Consider the following 19305-nt stretch of genomic DNA (forward strand, 5'->3'; position numbering starts at 1 on the left):
GACAGTTAACGTGTTAAACTGAAGTTTCCTTATCTAAAGGGAAATATTTTATCGTTTATCGTACTAAAGTAGCGTAAACTTTTAAAGCATTGAACTATTTTTTATGACGAATAGGTACTATAGATAGTATTCTTCTTTATTTTGCATTTCTTCAATCGATAATTGTATCTATTTACGTCCCAATGTGGGACTACTTCGGATATTTCGATTTACATTCTGTTAAAGTAAAAATGCTTTAATATCACTTTTAAATTTTACCGCTAGACATTTATTTTTTTTTTTTTTTTTTTTTTTTTTTTTTTTTTTTTTTTTTTTTGTCGATTTTGTGCAACATCTAGCGGAAAAGTAGATAGACTCGATGATTGGTACATGTGTATTCGACAGAATATGTATAAAAATAGATAGTATTTGTCAAATTTAGACTGAAATATTTTGCTATTATACGTGATATAATTTGCAAAGTTATAATATAAAACATAACGAATAAAAAGAATTAAAATATTATGTTGGTTTTAAGCTCGCAAAAATAGTCTTATCGACATAATCCCCATCCCCAGTGTAAATTTATGCTATAAACGTTCTCGTATATACCGTTTGAGGTCGCAAACCACAACTATTTGAATTTGAATAAATTTCAAACCGTTTCTTAGAGCGTGGATAAATGATGAGTCAATCTGAAGGTGTTCATCAGTTTATTTTAAATGTAGTGTAAAATATGAATTATTAACGAAAAACAAATACAAAAGAATAAAAAAACGAACGTGAAAAATTATTCAAAGTTTAAAGAAATATATAAAGAAAAATTGATAAAATGTCAGATAGCATAAAAGTTGCTATCAAGGTTAGGCCTTTAATAAAAAGAGAGAAAGATGAAAATCTGCCGAAACAGTGGATAGTACATGGAAATTACATAGTGTCTACAGATGCAGAGATGAAAAAACGCGGGGATGGTGGATTTCATTTTGGTATAAACACGTCTATATACATATATATATATATAAATTTTTTTTTCTTTATTGATTGTTGACATTCATTTCTAATTTAATAATACATAACCAATATGTTTTACGATTGTTTTTATGTCAATTGTAATATTACACTTTTAGATCACATTTTTGATGAGGTAACTAAAAATAAAGATGTGTTCGATACTGTGGTAAAACCTATTGTCGATGCTGCAGTAAATGGTTTTAATGGAACAGTATTTGCTTATGGCCAAACAAGTTCTGGAAAGACATTTACTATGATGGGAGATTTAAATGAAGCTGGAATAATAACACTAGCTATTGAACACATGTTTGATGCTATTGCTAATACATTGAGAAGAGAATTTTTATTAAGGTTTATGTTGTTTCTGTTGAATATAAAATATATTATTTATAAAGTTAATAAAATAATGAAGATAAGAAAAAATCTGAAGATAGCAAGGCATGTTTAAAAGTATATATTTTTTGTTTATAGAGTGTCATATCTTGAAATATATAATGAAAAAGTTAATGATCTCTTAAATAAAAGCGGAACAGACTTAAGAATGCATGAGGATAATGGCCAAATAGTTTTGAAATGTAAAGAAGAAGTGACAAATAGTCCTGAACATGTTTTATCTATAATGAAAAAAGGTAACAAGAGTAGGAGAATAGAAGAAACTGATATGAATGAACGTAGTAGCAGAAGCCATACTATATTTCGCATTGTAAGAATATAAAAACGTTCATAACTTTTATCAATCTATTTACATTCTTTTTGAAACTTATGTACCTTGTACACAAATATTGGATTCTTTTATCATTTAAAAAGAATCATTAAAGTATTAAATCATTATTTTATATATATATATATATATATATATATATATATATGTGTGTGTGTATTCGTTGTAGACTATAGAAAGTCGTGAAACTGACGCTGGTTCAGATGGGGCAATTCAAGTTTCTCAATTAAACTTAGTTGATCTTGCTGGTTCTGAAAGAGCAGGTCAAACGGGTGCTACTGGAGAACGTTTTAAAGAGGGACGACATATCAATATGTCTCTTTCTACATTGGGATTAGTAATAAAGCAATTAAGTGAATCACAAGATATACAAAAATATGTAAACTTCCGAGATAGCAAATTAACGAGGTTGTTACAAGCTTCTTTAGGTGGAAATGCTATGACAGCAATAATATGCACTGTAACACCAGCCGCATTAGAAGAATCTCAGTGTACATTGTCGTTAGTATATTATACATTTAAAACATTTTCTATTGTTTATCATAAGGAATAATTTCAAACTACCAAAAGAAAGAAAAAAAAAAAAAAATAAAACAATTGAAATCAAACAAATTGAATCTCAATTATTATCAATAATTTTGTTTGTTATGTATAGATTTGCATCACGAGCTAAGAGTGTAAAAAATAAACCACAGATCAATGAAGTTATGTCTGATGCCGCTCTTTTGAAGCGTTACGCAAAACAAATAGCTAAACTCAACACGGAACTAGACGTATGTATCAACTGAAAAGATTAAAAATGCTTTAGAACAATAGAGATTAATACTAATAGTAATACAGTCAATATAGTAGGAGTAATAAAAATTGCTCCAAGTATAAAAGTATTATATGAAGTAAATTTGCATGTATATATACATATACCTTCTTTTGTTGATAGAAAATGAAGCAGGAAAATCGAACAGCTGAAGAAATGGAAAACAGATTGCATGAAAAAGATCGCGTTAATCAACTTTTGGAAGAAAGAATAGAATTGTTAAAGACCAAGATTGTTTCTGGAAATAATACAAATATTGAAGACTCATTTGGATATAGATCCAAAAGAAGACGAACTTGGGCAGGAGCTGTTACATTCAAACAAAATTTATCAATTTTTCAACCAAGCTATGGTCTGCCCACAATAAAAGAAATGTCACCAGAAAAGTCTTGTAGAAAAAGTATTATTCAATCTGTTGATTTAATGGATCAATGTAAATAATTTTCTAATTTTACATATTTGTGTATTTCTATTATACTTTTATTAATATTAATTTTATTTATGTAAATTGCAGCATTTCAAACAGCTTTCACAGATTTCGAATTAGAATTAATTAATGACGAAAAAGATAGAGAAAATGAAGATTCTATAGACAGTGATAGAGATATGTATATTACAAAAAATAGACATCAAAATCGTGTTACATTCGTGGATGATGTACTTATTTATAAATCTAATTATGATATTTATGAGAGTACACCCGAGAAGAAAGGTACACCATGTCAGACAAAGTAATAACAAAAATTATAATTAATAATTGAAATATTATACCAATAAAGAATTAATAATATTCTATTATTTTAGTGATAATCAATATTCGTCTAATACGCCGGAAAAAGTTTTACGAGAAAGAATTAAATATTTAAAACAGGAATTCGATGAGCTTCGTGAATTTACTACATTGGAAAAGCAAATGTACATTGAGAATCATCAATGTTACATTACCGTAAGTATAATTGTCTCCAAAAAATTTATTTCCTTGTTCTTATAGTAAGTAGATGCATTTATCTATGCGTTTTAGGATGAAAAACAGCAATATAATATAATGGGAGTAGATAAGTCGCAAGAAAAATTGAAAGGAAAAGAAGTGAAGACGGAACAGGAATTAGGCCTGCAACAACAAACAATAATGAGTGTTACATCAGAAAATAGTTTATTGAAAAATGTAATATTGAAAGTATTAAAATATGCCAATAATACTGGCGATATAAATGCAGAAATGGATGTGTTGTTAAATGATACGTCAGAAACTGTTAATGAAACAATTTTAGATTTGCCCTTTAAGGAAATTGAAGTAAAATATATATTATCGAAATTGCAAAATAAAATTATGAAAAGTATAAAAGAGCATGAAATGGAAAATTTAGAAAAAATCTCTGAATTAGGCAATCAGATGTTACATCTCAAATCTGAGAATATAGAATTGAAAGAAAAATTAATGAATGCGGTAAGTTTAATAACTGACACTACAGAGCCTATACAAGAAAGAAGGAATTCCTTGCTAATCGACATGAAAGAAAACTTTGAATTTGATGTGAGTACAGTAAAATCAAAAGAGATAGAAAATATATTAGAACAGGGAAAGCAGTTAATAGAATTCTCACCTATAAAACCTCGAAGATCGTTAGAAGAATTAAAGTATACAAATAATAAAACATGTGAAGTACTACCTTTCGTGATTAAAGAAAATTTAATTGATTGCAATTCCGTAAAAGCAGAGGATGCAGAATTGTCTGTCCATGCACAACGAAAAAAATCAATCTTAGAAGAAAGAGAAAATATAATAGCCGAGATGAATGAATACAAGGACCTTTCTGTTAATGAAAAAATTGATAATTTTGATTTTGAAGATGTTCTGACTAAATTACATAAGCATTTGAATAATATTGAACAATGTGAAATATTGAAATTGCATCAATTGAATGAAATATTTACGTCAAAGAATCAAGAATTGCAATATGTTTTAAGTGAATTAAATAAAAAAAAAATAGAAACAGATTACGATCATATAACAAATTTCATTGATGGAAGTATTAATTTGAAAAGTCTCCTATCAGATTTGGACGTATTTATTAAATCTATTACAGGAAAAAATAAAAGAATGAAGGAACAATTGCAAAAGCAGTTGTACGTTTTGACCGAAAGTTTTAATGACAATATTGATAATGAGGAACTTTCAGCGGATCTCGATTTAAAAACTCAAGAATTACATGATATCAAAGGTGATGTGGTAGGGCTTAAGTTAGATATGAAAAAGTTACAAAGAACTATATTTTTGTTGACTGCAGAAAATGAAGAATTATCTGCTAAATTGACTGCAGAAAGGGAAAGTAAAGCTGATTGTTTGGTAAGACATTTTGATATAAATTTATTTTTCTCTTATTGATAGAGAATAATAAATTTATTTTTTAATTATAGTCTAAAGGAAATGTAAAAATTATTAAAAAATTTTATACTTCTTTCTTGTATTACTATGTTTAATGTGCTTATTAAATTGTACAATTAACGATTTTCTACGTTTCTTTAGAAAACAACAAATGAATTACATGAGGAAATCTCTGAGATGAAAAATGAAAAAACGGTATTGTTAAATGAAATCCAAATTCTTGATAAACAAATTAAATGTTTAAAATCAGAGAAAATAGACATGGAGGGGGGCCAATTTTGTGTTAGTCATCAGGATGGAATAAATAGATCGATATCGTCGAATATTGAATCGTCATGTGCGAACATGGAGAAACGTATAAATCTAGACTTCAAGAATATTGAAGAAATTGATTTACTCACAAATATCAATGAGTCCATGAAAGATAAAGGAAGAAGTACGGAAGATGATAATGCTTTATTTTTAGATTGTTCATTACCAGAAACTGAATTAAAAACATCTTCAAAAAATAACACCGAAAGGGATGAAAATAACATAGAAGAATTACTATTGGATGGTAGCGTGTTAAAATCTGAACTTATTACATTAAAAGAGAAAGTAACGTTATTAACGGAGGAAAATGCAAAGCTCCTTAAAAAATCTTTGGATATTTCAGAAGGTAATATTCAGGATCAGATATATTATAATAATAATAATAATAATAATAATAATAATAATAATAATAATAATAATAATAATAATAATGATAATAATGATGATGATGATGATGATGATGATGATGATGATAATAATAATAATAATAATAATAATAATAATGCACAAATATTATAAAGATTGCGCCGCTTTAATTTTTATTTAATGGTACATTTAATGCTGCAGGTGATGAAGGAACGGAAGATGACAAGTCGAATATTTTATTTCAAAAATGTATAAATTCGAAAGGGACAATAGATTATCTTTTACAATTAAACAAAAAGTTGGCAGATCTGAAAATAATTTCTTGCACTAAGTGCGTTCAAATGAAAGAATTAAATGAAAATAATAAAGATGTAAAATTAAAGACAAAACTGTTAACCGATAAATTAGAGAATTTGCAAGAGAAATTCAATCGCAAGTGCGCAGACATAGAGGTACTCAAAAACAAAGCTAATGAAGAATCATTTTTACACATCTCCGAAATGTCTTTAGATGGTTCTTCGTTAGATGGGATAAATGTAACTTCTGTAGAGGAAGAGGTTTCTCTTTTAAATAAAGAAATACAAATATTACAGGATGATCATGTTAAATTATCATTTTTATATAAAGAGAAATGTAACGAAATTGAAAGGCTTCACAGTGCTAATATGAATGAAACAAATGTCGTATCTCCATTAAAAAAGGATACAAAAAAGAACAGATCTAAAGTTAATAAATTAAAGGAAGGTATTGATCATGTGAAAGCCGACTTAGAAGATCTGAAAGATAATGTTATTTGCGATCTTAAGAAGGCTTTAAATGAAATCAAAACGTTAAAATCTGCCAACGATGAATTATCCAAAATCGTATCGCATAATAATCAATTGTTGGAAACTACTGACAAGGATATAAAGAGATTTGAGAATGAAGTTATGAATTTAAATGCTGAAATTGAGAATTACAAAATGGTACAAGAACAAATGGAAAATGAAAAATATAATTTGAAACAGGAAATGGGAAATATAAAAGCAAATATAGAACAAAAGGAAGTTACTATAAATGATCTGCAACAAATGATCAATGAGTGTAGGAAGGAAAATGACGATTTAAAAGAAAAAATATTCTACTTGGGAAACATAGGAAAAGAAGAAGAAGGCATTGACATGACAAGAACTATCTATGAAAATGAGCATAAAAGTGGATCTATATTAAATGATGAGAATCAAAAACTTAAAGATGATTTAAATTCTGCAAGGACCTGTATCATTAATGAAATGAAATCTCTTAAACCGACAGAAGATGATGAAACCAACGACTTTCTCGATAAATCTATAAACAGTCTTTTCTTTATGTTCTTAGAAAGGATTACTTTAAAGGAAAAGGAAATAATAGATATTATACAAGAACAATTCTTTTCTGAAAGAGAAAAACTTGAAAGCGAAAGACAACTAAGTATAAATGCGGAGAGATATGTTAGATTATGTGCAGAAGAACTAAAAATAGAAATGGAAAAATTAAAAACTGATATAAGAAAACGAGAAGAAGAACATCGTGAATTACTAGATAAAATTTCATATCTGGAACAGTTATTAAGAGAAAGTAATGATGAAAGAGAAATACTTAGGGAAAAAGTTCAGTCTTTCGAAATGGATTATGATAATGCAGAGAAATATTTTAATAAAGATTCTGAAATAAAGTCCCAACAAGATGAAAATATTATAAATAAGAAAGAAGAAGAAGAAGAAGTGTTAATGGAAGAAGGTATGAAAAATAAAGAGATTGAATTGGAAATAGAAATGAAACGGACTAGAGAAGAATATGAAGGAAAACTAGACGGTTTATGTATTACTTTAGAAACATATAAAATAAAAAATATAGAGCTCATGGAACAATTAGAAAATCTTGAAACGAATGAAAGAGACTTAAAAAATATGCTCGCTGTAAGAACAGATGAATTAGCTAAATGTAATGAAAGTTTAGAGAAAATAAAATCTGATATTGTATACTTTACAAATGCCAATAATGAATTAAATCGTGAGATGGAAAATAGAAGTGCATCTATTGCTAAACTTAATGCCGAGATAAGAGATCTGGTTAAATTGGTAGAATCAAATAAAATAGAAAATGTAGGATTAATAAAAAGATTAGAAGAATTTGAAATAAATGAAAAAAATCTAAATGTTATGCTTAATAAGAAAATGGATGAATTGGTAGAGAACAATAAAAATGTAGAAATAATGAAAATTGAAATAGAACATCTCAAAACGATTTGTAATGGATTGAAACACGAAATTGAAAATAAAAATGCACGCATTGCAGAAGTTAGTGCTCTTTTAGAAAACAAAACTGACGTATTATCTGAATATAAAACAAAACTGGAAAGCATTACACCAGAGTATGAGCTTTTACAAGAACAGCTTAATGAAAAAATATTAATCATACATAAGCATACGTCAGAATTGGAAAGTTTGAAAGTAGACAATGAAATGCATCTGACAAATATGAAGGAGACGTTAAATTTAGAAAACGTTAAATATGCAGAATTGAATAAACAATTGGCAAATGTAAATAACGAAAATATTATTTTACTTACAGAATTAGATACATTAAAAGAACATTATAGTCAGTTAGAGGAGAAAAATGTGAAATTGGAACAAAAGCTTAGAAACAGTAACAGTAAAATCAAACTGGAAACTAGCATGCAAGATTTATTGGAACAGAATAAAGTATTACAGAGTAATTTGGATGGTGCTTATAATTGTATAACAGAATTAAAGGATAAGAAAAATCATTTATTAGAGGAATTGTTAAGTGCAAATGAACGACATGAATCTTTACTCGAAGAGAATACAAAAATGAAAGAATTATTATCAAATAAAATGAAACAAAACGTTTCTAATGTACATACAACATTACAGGAACAGTATGATATCCTTTTAAATGAAAAAAGTAAAATTACACTTGAATTGGAGGAAAATAAAATATTATTATGTCAAAAGGAAAAAGACTTGAAATATTATGTAAATCAGTTTGAAGAATTGAGAAGAAAGAATCAAGAATTAGACGAGGAGGCAGAAGAATTGATACGAGAGAACGAGAAATTGACAGAAAAGATATATTCATATTTTGATGATGATAATTCTGGTGATAAGTTGAAGGTTGAAATAAGTATTTTAAAGGAAGAAAACAAAAGGTTACAAGACGAACTTACGAAGTTCGATGATGTAAAAAAGTCACATATAAAATTGCAAACTAAAATAACTGACACATCAAAGATATCTAATTTCAATGGTGAAGTTAATGGAGAAGAATGTATTACACATGGAATGGTTCAAGAAAAAGGCCAATTAAAATGTAATGTTGAAAGTAATATAAATGAAGAGATCAATAATGATAAACTTCCGAATTTAAAGAAACAAATACAAGAGCTGGAACACGAATTGGTATCCAAAAATGGAAGGATCGCATCGTTACAATTACAAATACAAAGAGAAAGTTTTCCATATCAGAAAAAATGTAAAGACTTGGAAGAAAATGTCTTGGCTTTTAAAAATAAGGTATATGAATATCTTCTTATAAGTGATAAATGTGGCAAATCTATAAAATGGATTAAAAATTTTTATACAATTTCCTTTTTCTTTTTCTCCCCCCTCCAGAATATTCATCTTGAAGGCGAAATAAAGAAACTTAGACATGTTATGAGTGACATCAATATGAAAGAATGTTACATGTGTAAAAATCGATATATCAATACAAAAAATCAATATGTTCAAACTATACCAACTAATAAGATACAGTTTTGTGGAACTAGTAGTGGAATCGTTGATGTAAGTATTAATTTTTCATGATAACAATGAATCTCTATCTATTCTGTACTTATTTTTCTTTTTTTTTTGTAATACCTTTTATAACATTAAGTGAAATAAATAAATAAATATGTTTAATTATCCTTCAAACAGGAACACATACAAATACAGAAATTAGAAAAGGAAAAATCTTTCATGAAACAATTGTGTCGCTCTCGGTGTCGACGAATAAAAGAGCTTGAAAAGAAAATAATGGAATTTGAAAATGCTGAAAGTTTATCAAAAGAAACAAACATTGCTCCAAACGATATATCCTGTAACACACCGAGATTTTAATTGAATTTAACGAACAAAAATTTTCTAAAGTGTCATCTTCTTACGATGTAAAATTGTATCTGCATCTTGAGGAAACATTATATTTTAAATACTATATGAATAATTAACGTTATTACTATTGCAAAGCATTATGTACATATGAAAGTATTATTGAAAATGACTATTTTTATATATTGATTACATATTATAAGTACATAAGGTAATGATTTCAATAATTACAGATTCCAATAGTATTATTACTAGATTGTGGATTATTTTTAAGGGTTTGTATCTTTAAATATTTTTGTAATAATAATAATTTAAATTTATTTTATGTATAGCATATTCTCTCTTATATTTTATATATTTACTCTATATTTTTGACGAAGCTAAGAGAAGCAGAGGAAAAGGATTAATTCAACCCTAGTGCATGCATATATATATGTATATATGTATATATATATATATATATATGTGTGTGTGTGTGCGTGTATATATAAATGTACATAATTTAATATATATATATATATATATATATATATATATATATATATATATATATATATATATATATATAATTTTTATGACACCCTATGCAATACGATCTAATCATAAAAGTATAGAAAGCATATATTTAGCGGTGATCGAAAATTGAAAGATATCGAAAATGAGATCGAGAATCGCTTTAATAAATCTCGAAAAATCGCGCATGCGTACTAGGAATATAATTTAAACGTGGCTTTGATCGTTCGCCGATAACACAGTGTACAGCGTAGAGAAAAACTTTTGTAAAAGTGTAAATACGAAAAAACGACGATCGATTATATCGGATGAAACTCGGAGCAATGTGTTGTATTATTTAATCGATCGAAAGATCCCTTCATTCTAAAAAATCAATTTACCGAGATCACGATATGAATGGTTGTTACATGAATCAGTGACTCGAGTTACGAAAATCTTTTCGAGTATTTGCCTCTTGTGAACCTATGTATCGTAGCTGTATGTAAATAAAATATAAAAATAGTAGAATGAATAATATCGGATAACTGATTAATACGATTAATTTGCAAATGCCATTCGTTTATGGCATACAAGTTATTTATTTTATTATCTATATCGGCTGGCATATTGTTGACTTCAACGAACAATTGATATTTTGGATCAGGCTTATTAAACTTAGACAAATCGATAATTAATAAAATTATAAGACGAGAGTTAATTAAATAATTTTTATACATTTTAACATCATATAATGTTATATCATTATACGATGCTTAATTCTGATTGGAGGATGTCTCCATATTACTTTCGACTTTGGCGACATCTAGTATTAGTTTATTAGTGCTGGCAGTGCATTTGTATCGAGGTAAATAATTTAAAGATAAAGAATTAAATAATAAAAATGTCTCTTGCCGATGAGTTATTAGCAGATTTAGAAGAAAATGATGATTCCATTCGAATGGTAGAAGAACCAGAGCCAGATTTTATTCCACCAAATATTTCTAAATCTATTGAAGAAGGTTAGTTTTTATTTTATATTATGTCTATAACTTTTAATTAATTTGTTTTTATTATAGAAGTAAAAGTTGCTTCGGTAAGAGAATTAGCAAAACTTCGTGATTCTGAGGAATTGAAGAAGATAATGTTTGAAATAGAAAAATACAGTAAAGTACCTAGAAAGTCGGCAGATATCATAGGCCCTGTTGAATCTGATCCAGAATATCAATTGATTGTTGAAGCAAATAATATGGCAGTCGATATAGATAATGAAATAGGTAATTAATTTCTTTAAATGAATGGCGTATGATCTTATCTCTAATCAATTTTTTTCACATATTTTTTCATTCATACTTTTATTTTTATGTTTTATATAGCTACGATACATCGATTTACAAGAGATAAATACTCGAAAAGATTTCCAGAACTGGAGTCTTTGGTAGTAGGACCATTAGAATATGTTATGACTGTACAAGAACTTGGAAATGATTTAGATAAAGCAAAAAATAATGAAACTCTACAACAATTTCTTACACAAGCTACTATTATGGTTGTATCTGTCACAGCTTCTACGACACAAGGGTAAATAATTTATCTATCTTAGGTAAACAATTGTTCATTATGTTTGAATTTTTATACATCTAAACACATTTCTGTTATTATATTTTATTACAGGCAATTATTAAGCGAAGAAGAAAGGGAAGCTATATGCGAAGCCTGTGATATGGCAGTAGAGTTAAATAATTGTAAATCTAAAATATTGGAATATGTAGAAAGTAGAATGGCTTTTATAGCACCAAATCTTTCTGTAATAGTTGGAGCATCTACTGCTGCCAAAATTATGGGTATATTTATACAAGTGTATCTCAAAATTTTAAATGATACATTAACTTTTGAAAATTTAACATATCTACATGGCTTATTAGGTGTTGCTGGAGGTTTGACGAAGTTGTCCAAAATGCCGGCTTGCAATGTATTAGTTTTAGGATCTCAGAGAACAACACTATCTGGCTTTTCACAAATGGCAAGTCTACCTCATACAGGATTTATATATTATTCTGAAATTGTTCAAGAAGCACCACCTGTGAGTCTATAGAATATTATTATAAGTCTATATATATATGTGTATATATATATATATATATATATACACATATAAACGATAAAACTATTTCAGGATTTACGTAGGAAAGCAGCCAGGCTTGTTGCAGCAAAAGGTACATTGGCTGCTCGTGTGGATGCTTTTCACGAAAGTACAGATGGCCATATTGGGCAATTATTCCGCGATGAAATTGAAAAGAAATTAGATAAATTACAAGAACCACCTCCTGTCAAATTTGTAAAACCTTTACCAAAACCAATTGATCCAAGTAGAAAGAAGCGTGGTGGCAAGCGTGTTCGGAAAATGAAGGAACGCTATGCGATAACAGAATTCAGAAAACACGCAAATAGAATGAATTTTGCGGATATAGAGAACGACGCTTACCAAGAAGATCTTGGATATTCGAGAGGTACAATTGGAAAGGCAGGAACAGGACGCATTAGATTACCGCAAATCGATGAAAAAACCAAAGTACGAATTTCAAAGACTTTACAGAAGAATTTACAAAAACAACAACAATGGGGTGGAAGTACTACTGTTAAAAAACAAGTCTCTGGAACGGCTTCAAGCGTAGCATTTACACCGTTGCAGGTAAAATTTTCTAAATATTACCTCTAATATTAATTCTTTATAATTATCATATATTATATTATATTATTTATTGTAGGGCTTGGAAATAGTTAATCCGCAAGCCGCAGAGAAAAAAGTAAATGAAGCTAATGCCAAATATTTTTCAAATACGGCTGGTTTCTTAAAAGTGAAAAAATCATAATGTAAATGTCTTTTATATGCTGTTAAATTTAGGAATATCATTACTTAATATTTAAATGTTAAAAATATCATGTACAAAATTTTATAATTTATCGCATAATGATAAGTTCGTTAGAATAGATAAGGAAAAAAAAAAAAAAAAAAAAAAAAAAAGAAAAAAAAAAAGAAAGAATAACTAAATTAATCAAACATCATAATCACGTACATGTATATATACTACGCTATAATATTAATAAGTCTAATTATATTCCATTTTTATTCTTAAAATTGAATATGTGCTTTTTTTATACTGGCAAATGAACTTATTAATGTTATAACCTAATAAATATATAGGATGATCCTCGTAACAGTAACGATAATCTAATAAAAGAGATCAAGAAAATGAATATAAATTTCTAATCGGATTGGCTCGGTTCGACCATCTTCGGGAAAGCTCAGCAATCTTCAGGTATGTTCGATCGATTACATTTCGGTGATGACATCTCTCGGAATTTTTATTTCCTCTTGTTATTAATTTACGCAATTGATAAAGAAATTATTCTTGGTAATTTTATTCCGTTTTCTACTTTGCCGATCGGTATATACTCTCAATATTCTGTTATGCTAATATCATATAATTATTGTTAAATATTAATCATTTTGTTGGTATTCAAATATTTGTAAGTTTTTGATTAATACTTAAAAATGAAATGCATGAATATTCATTATGTTTATCTTACAGCAGGAACGTTAATTATCGACAAGATATTTTATATATATATATATATATATATATATATATATATATATTTACATATAAATCATGGACACAATACATAGAAAATATGAAATATTAAGGATATCAAATGTTTACAATGTCATTTAATATTAACTTAATAGTAAGCTATATACAAAACTAGATAGAATAGGAATAAATTCAATTCATATTTCCCGCCTATTCTCTGTATCAAAAACGTCAGATATACTCACTAGCACTAACAACACTGTTTTATCGCACGCAATCGCACTTATATACTATTATAAGTCGCACTTATATTCTTTTCCAGTAATTTTACGTTGTATATCACAGAGTCATACGAAAAATAAATTATTGAAATCCATCGGCGTTACTTCGTTTATTAAGTAAGCAACTTAATAATTTAATTTAATTAATTAATTTCACTTAAAAGGAAGAAAAGTTTAATTCTTAAATGATCTTTTTTTTTTATATAGCAAAATAACGTATTCAAAATAAATTACTGTATTTAGAGATTTTGATGCATAATAATGGGAAATGCTGGTAGTAATCAAGCAGTCGGTCATGGCCATACTTCAAGTAGAGATCGTCACAGTAAAGAACATGCACCACCTTCCCCGGGAAAAGAAGGCCAGGCATTTGTCTTTGACAAAAAGCCTAATCAGAAGTTAGTTTTCCAATCGTCCCATGATGAAGGAGAACCTTATTATACAAAAGTATTTAACAATCAAAAGAAATTTTTTTGACAATACACACACACACACACACACACACATATATATATATATATATATATACACACATATGTGCTTCTTTATGCAGACAAGTCAACAGGATGGAGACAATTTTAGTGGGCCACGTCCAAGATCAAATACAGTGTCTGAGGGAACAAAAGTTACAGATAGCAAAGTATTGCCTACGGTTTTCAAATGGGAAGGCGGTGGAAAGCAAGTATATATCAGTGGAACATTCACAGGATGGAAAACATTGCCTATGGTAAAGAGTCATGGTGATTTTGTTACTATTATTGATCTACCAGAAGGAGAACATCAATATAAATTCTATGTTGATGGAGAATGGAGGCATGACCCTGGTTTGGTAAGAAATAGATCTATTAATTAATTTAAATTTATTAGTACCTTAAAAACAATGATCAAAATAATGATTAAATTGTCTATCTAGAAAATAGTTGATAATGGTACAGGTTCTAAGAATAATTTAGTGTCCGTAAGAAAATCAGACTTTGAAGTTTTCCAAGCTCTTGCTAAAGACAGCGAAGGTGTTTCTAATAGCGTTCAAACTGAATATGGACAAGAAATTTTACCTCATAAACCATGGGATAAGGTGGTTGGACCGCCAATCTTACCACCACATTTATTACAAGTTATTCTTAATAAAGATACGCCATTATCTGTGAGTAATTATGAAAGAATTATTTTGTATTGGTTTATAATAAAATATGTATTGATAATAATGTATTTTTTCAGTGTGAACCAACTCTTCTACCAGAACCAAATCATGTGATGCTGAATCACTTATACGCTTTAAGTATTAAAGATAGTGTTATGGTTTTATCAGCCACGCATCGCTATCGAAAAAAATATGTGACCACTCTACTATATAAACCAATTTAATGATTAACATTATTCCTGCATTTAAAAGTGATATTTAATTATTTTGAAACGATATGATTATACGTATAACGAATTGCATTCATTATTCCGACATCAGAAACTGTAGGCAAGCTGAACTATTAATGACAAGAGATTTGCTCAATTGTAAAATAATATAATTACTATTTATTAAAGCTTATTAAGTATCATATATATTTTATAGAATTGTAAAGAATATAATATTATCGTATATTTCTTTGTAATTAAGCAAAAAAGAGAGAGGGACAAGCTTTTATTATTATTGAATGAAAAATAATACATTCTCTTTAATCACTTGTAATATTAATTAAAGAATTATAACAGTTGTTGTTTCTTATTACAAAATTATGTAAAAATTAGAATTTAAATATTATTCTTGATTATAACTGTTGTTCTGAATGAGAAACTTCGAGCTGATGGGCAGTCCTTTCGCATACCAAAAGTAGACGTCAAAATAATATAATGTAAATGCAGTAATGTAGTAATGTGCAAAACCGAATTACAACAAAGAAAAACGATTTTTAAAATTTCTCAACCATTCGGAATAATATACACATTTTTGTATTTAATAATGTCCAACATTAATTTATCATAATTGTTTATAATATTATATTATTTATCGCAGGGCTTAGAAATTGTTAATCCAGAAGCAGCAGAGAAAAAAGTAATTGATTTCAAGGCCAAATAAATACTTGGCGAATACGACTGATTTCTTAATAGTAAAGAATTACAATTTATCGAGTATTAAGATTATAAAAAATGAATAAACTAATTGATAACATCGTTCAATATCAGAGGATAAAGAGTTATATGATTCTAAACAATTAAATTTCATCGTATATACTCGTTAGCGCTGCAATCAGTTTCCAGTGCATCAGTCGATAATACAGAATATCATATTTACTCACATCACGTAACAGAGTGCACTTCGGTAAGCGTGTAATAATAAATACATGTTTTACCGACGATAAACTAAATTGGTAATGTAAATTTTAACTGCTAAGCAATTCGATCTTATTGTTCGCATTTTAATATGGAAAATTAAAAATTCAAAACATCGAGTCTTGTATTACAATTGTGATGCGTTCGGATTCTATGAAACATTAAAATAAACGTCATCGTTTCTCCACATGACATGATCTGTGACATGCATTAGATAAATTTTATTTGTTTCTATAAATCATATTCGTTTATCATATATAATATTTTGTTAAGTAAATTAAAGGGGATTGATTATATATATATATATATATATATATATATATATATATTTTTTTACAATGTGAGAGCATGAATGAATTTCAATAAATTTCAAGTTGTATATAATATAAAAGGAAAAAAAAAAAAATTCGCCCCCGGGTGGGCTCGAACCACCAACCTTTCGGTTAACAGCCGAACGCGCTAGCCGATTGCGCCACGGAGGCTCTTGGGAAATGATTTCTTTTTAGTCTGGAAAAGATAAAAATCTAGTTTCAACAAACAGTTAATTTTTTATATAATAAATGATAATATAGGTGTGATTTTTATTTTTTAGGAAAACATGCCATACATCCAATTACATCTTTATTATTTGTTATTCATATAATATAACTGGTCGCCTGAATGTATGCAACTTTTTCTACATTTGCGCAAGCCTAGTACGAAATACGTGGGAATTGGTCGACTGACGAAATATCATACTTTTAGATATTCAAAGATGATAATGAAATGGATTAGACAGGTACGTTATACACACGGTCACTGGCTTTAAAAAGATCGATTAACACATCAATTTGCATTTAAGCGTAACTAACTTAATTCTGCGTGCAAATGCATATATATGCAAAGTAAGTGTATCTGCGGCTTACAAATGGCATCTTCCATTAACCATTTGCTTATTTGCGCCTCGAACAAATTTCTAGTTAACATAGTGAACCTATCATCGAAGAAAGATTATTTTCATTACGAAACACATCGTGAATATTTTACTAATATAATTTTCTTTGCTTTTAGAGACGAAGTGAGTGAGAGAGAGAGAGAGAGAGAGAGAGAGAGAGAGAGAGAAATAGGTTTACATGATAAAGATATAGTTCTCAAGACTGAAAAAATAAAATATGAGACATTATGGCGATCAAATTTTATTAATTAATTTCAATTTGTTGGCAAGAAAATAAAAAAAAAGAATTACGATAGAAAATCAATCTCGCGGGTTACTAAATATGTTTAACCTGAAATTAAGATAGAGACCACAATGTAATAGTAACCAAGGTGTCGATAATGAATCTCAGCGTTAATTAGTCCAGCAGAGGTGAGGCGATAGGTAGTTCGTCGTGGCATACCGATATCTCTTTAGCAGTGCCGTGAGCAAACTGAAGGAAAGAAGGAAGGAAAGAGAAGAAAGAGAAGAAGGAGAAGAAGAAGAAGAAGAAGAAGAGGAGAGTAAAGCTTAACTGAAACGTCACGCCACTTGTTACTCGTTAGTGTGCACGATGCCATCTTTACAACGAGCACAGAGGACCCTGAGGCCGAGTTACTCCCTATGGTAGCCAACATCGATAGCGACCAAGAGCGTGTAATTAACAATGTTTCTCGTCTTTATCCAGGTCAGTTTGAACAAGATCCTCGACAGATATCGACGAAGATGTAACATATCGATCCATTGAATATTTCCCTTATTATTCATAAACGAATGTGAAAATTATTTTGAACATATATTGGGATTAGCAAACATTTCTTCGACGATATCCGATCGTGTTTCTATCTTATCGTAAGCGTAGAGTTTCGATGAATACAATTAATGTATATATATTTATATAGTTTTATTAATAGTTTTATTAATTTATCATCTCTTTTAAAATATTTCACACAAAGTGTATTAATTTATATTGTTAAGTCGAATAATTAGAAAATTTCTTTTCGTATCTCTGAACAGATATAAAACGAAACGTTAAGGTTTGAATGAAAAAAAAAGGAGAAAAGAAAGGTGATAGAAAGAGGGGGGGAAGAGAGAGAGAGAGAGAGAGAGAGAGAGAGAAAGAGAGAGAGAGAGAGGGAGGGAGGGAGATAAAGGAAAGGGAATTTACTGAGAACGAACAACGGTGTGTCAGGTGGCGTCTGGATTCGAATCGTCGAGACGAAGACGACGACGACGACGACGACGACGACGACGACCATGTTCTGTGGCTTGGTCCAATCTCGAAGGTATCTTTCGAGAGTCGACAGCGAGTGTGCTTCCATTACGCTGGGCGGTGGTCCCTCGTTATATCCGTGGGACGGCCAACTCCGTGGCTGCACATCTGATAATCCAAGGATTTATGGTGGCCCTGATGGTTCATTTAGCACCGACATGGTCGACAGGGGCGGCGTCGAAATATCTTCGCGTGCGTGGCCGTGCTAACGCGACTATGCGGAAATATCTCGTTAAAAATGGGTTAGCTCGTTCGTAAGCGAGAACGCGTCACGTCATTTAAAACCTCACATCGCATCATACCAGATACATATATGTATGTTATACTATAACCGGATACTATATAGAATATATCCGAATTCTTATTTGTATTCTTATTATTCTTTTTTTATTATATTTTATTTTTTTTCTTTTCTTTTCATTTGATCTTTTTCCTTTTTGTCTCTTTCTTTCTTTTTTCTTTTTCTTCTTTTTCCTTTTTTCCCTTTTAATCTGTTAGACAGAACGAAGAGTAAAACTATTAAAGGGACTTTCTTATTTTTTTTTATTTAATACACGAGAAACGTGTATTAAGGAGTTAATTATTTTATGAAGTTATATTATATTAAACGTCCTCGTTTGAACAAGACCTTCTTCGACTGTGAGCGACGGTGGAAAAGAGGAAGGGGAAGGAT

The 19305-nt window shown here is 28.9% G+C and overlaps 3 protein-coding genes, 1 long non-coding RNA gene and 1 other non-coding gene across 6 annotated transcripts; 4 read left to right on the plus strand and 1 right to left on the minus strand.

Annotated features, from left to right (window-relative positions):
- Positions 1–583: 583 nt before the first annotated feature.
- Positions 584–10050, plus strand: LOC124954763 (centromere-associated protein E-like). The gene is made up of 13 exons (XM_047508158.1): positions 584–965; positions 1107–1341; positions 1462–1693; positions 1881–2212; positions 2367–2484; positions 2649–2958; positions 3040–3256; positions 3330–3471; positions 3547–4872; positions 5053–5569; positions 5791–9143; positions 9243–9413; positions 9546–10050. Exons 1-13 carry the CDS (start codon positions 812–814, stop codon positions 9726–9728), a joined length of 7290 nt encoding a protein of 2429 aa, XP_047364114.1. The 5' UTR covers positions 584–811; the 3' UTR covers positions 9729–10050.
- A 954-nt stretch (positions 10051–11004) lies between these two features.
- On the plus strand, positions 11005–13252 carry LOC124954774 (U4/U6 small nuclear ribonucleoprotein Prp31). Its single transcript, XM_047508199.1, has 7 exons — positions 11005–11227; positions 11285–11482; positions 11582–11786; positions 11880–12049; positions 12131–12288; positions 12382–12897; positions 12974–13252. The coding sequence occupies exons 1-7, from the start codon at positions 11110–11112 to the stop codon at positions 13076–13078; spliced, it is 1470 nt and encodes a 489-aa protein (XP_047364155.1). The 5' UTR covers positions 11005–11109; the 3' UTR covers positions 13079–13252.
- A 650-nt stretch (positions 13253–13902) lies between these two features.
- LOC124954775 (5'-AMP-activated protein kinase subunit beta-2-like) lies at positions 13903–15639 on the plus strand. 2 transcript variants are annotated; one of them, XM_047508201.1, is made up of 5 exons: positions 13903–14199; positions 14290–14529; positions 14636–14911; positions 14996–15226; positions 15301–15639. In XM_047508201.1, exons 2-5 carry the CDS (start codon positions 14344–14346, stop codon positions 15445–15447), a joined length of 840 nt encoding a protein of 279 aa, XP_047364157.1. In that variant the 5' UTR covers positions 13903–14199; positions 14290–14343; the 3' UTR covers positions 15448–15639. The 2 variants fall into 2 exon arrangements, with proteins under 2 accessions (XP_047364157.1, XP_047364156.1); XM_047508200.1 differs by having other exon boundaries at positions 13904–14199; positions 14326–14529.
- Positions 15640–15717: 78 nt separating this feature from the next.
- LOC124954776 lies at positions 15718–18990 on the plus strand. The gene is made up of 4 exons (XR_007102653.1): positions 15718–16396; positions 17000–17185; positions 17458–18047; positions 18552–18990. It is a non-coding gene; the product is annotated as an uncharacterized LOC124954776 (long non-coding RNA).
- On the minus strand, positions 16816–16889 carry Trnan-guu. The gene has a single exon. It is a non-coding gene; the product is annotated as a tRNA-Asn (tRNA).
- Positions 18991–19305: the final 315 nt, after the last annotated feature.

Source organism: Vespa velutina, chromosome 16, assembly GCF_912470025.1.
Source record: "Vespa velutina chromosome 16, iVesVel2.1, whole genome shotgun sequence".
NCBI lineage: Eukaryota > Metazoa > Arthropoda > Insecta > Hymenoptera > Vespidae > Vespa > Vespa velutina.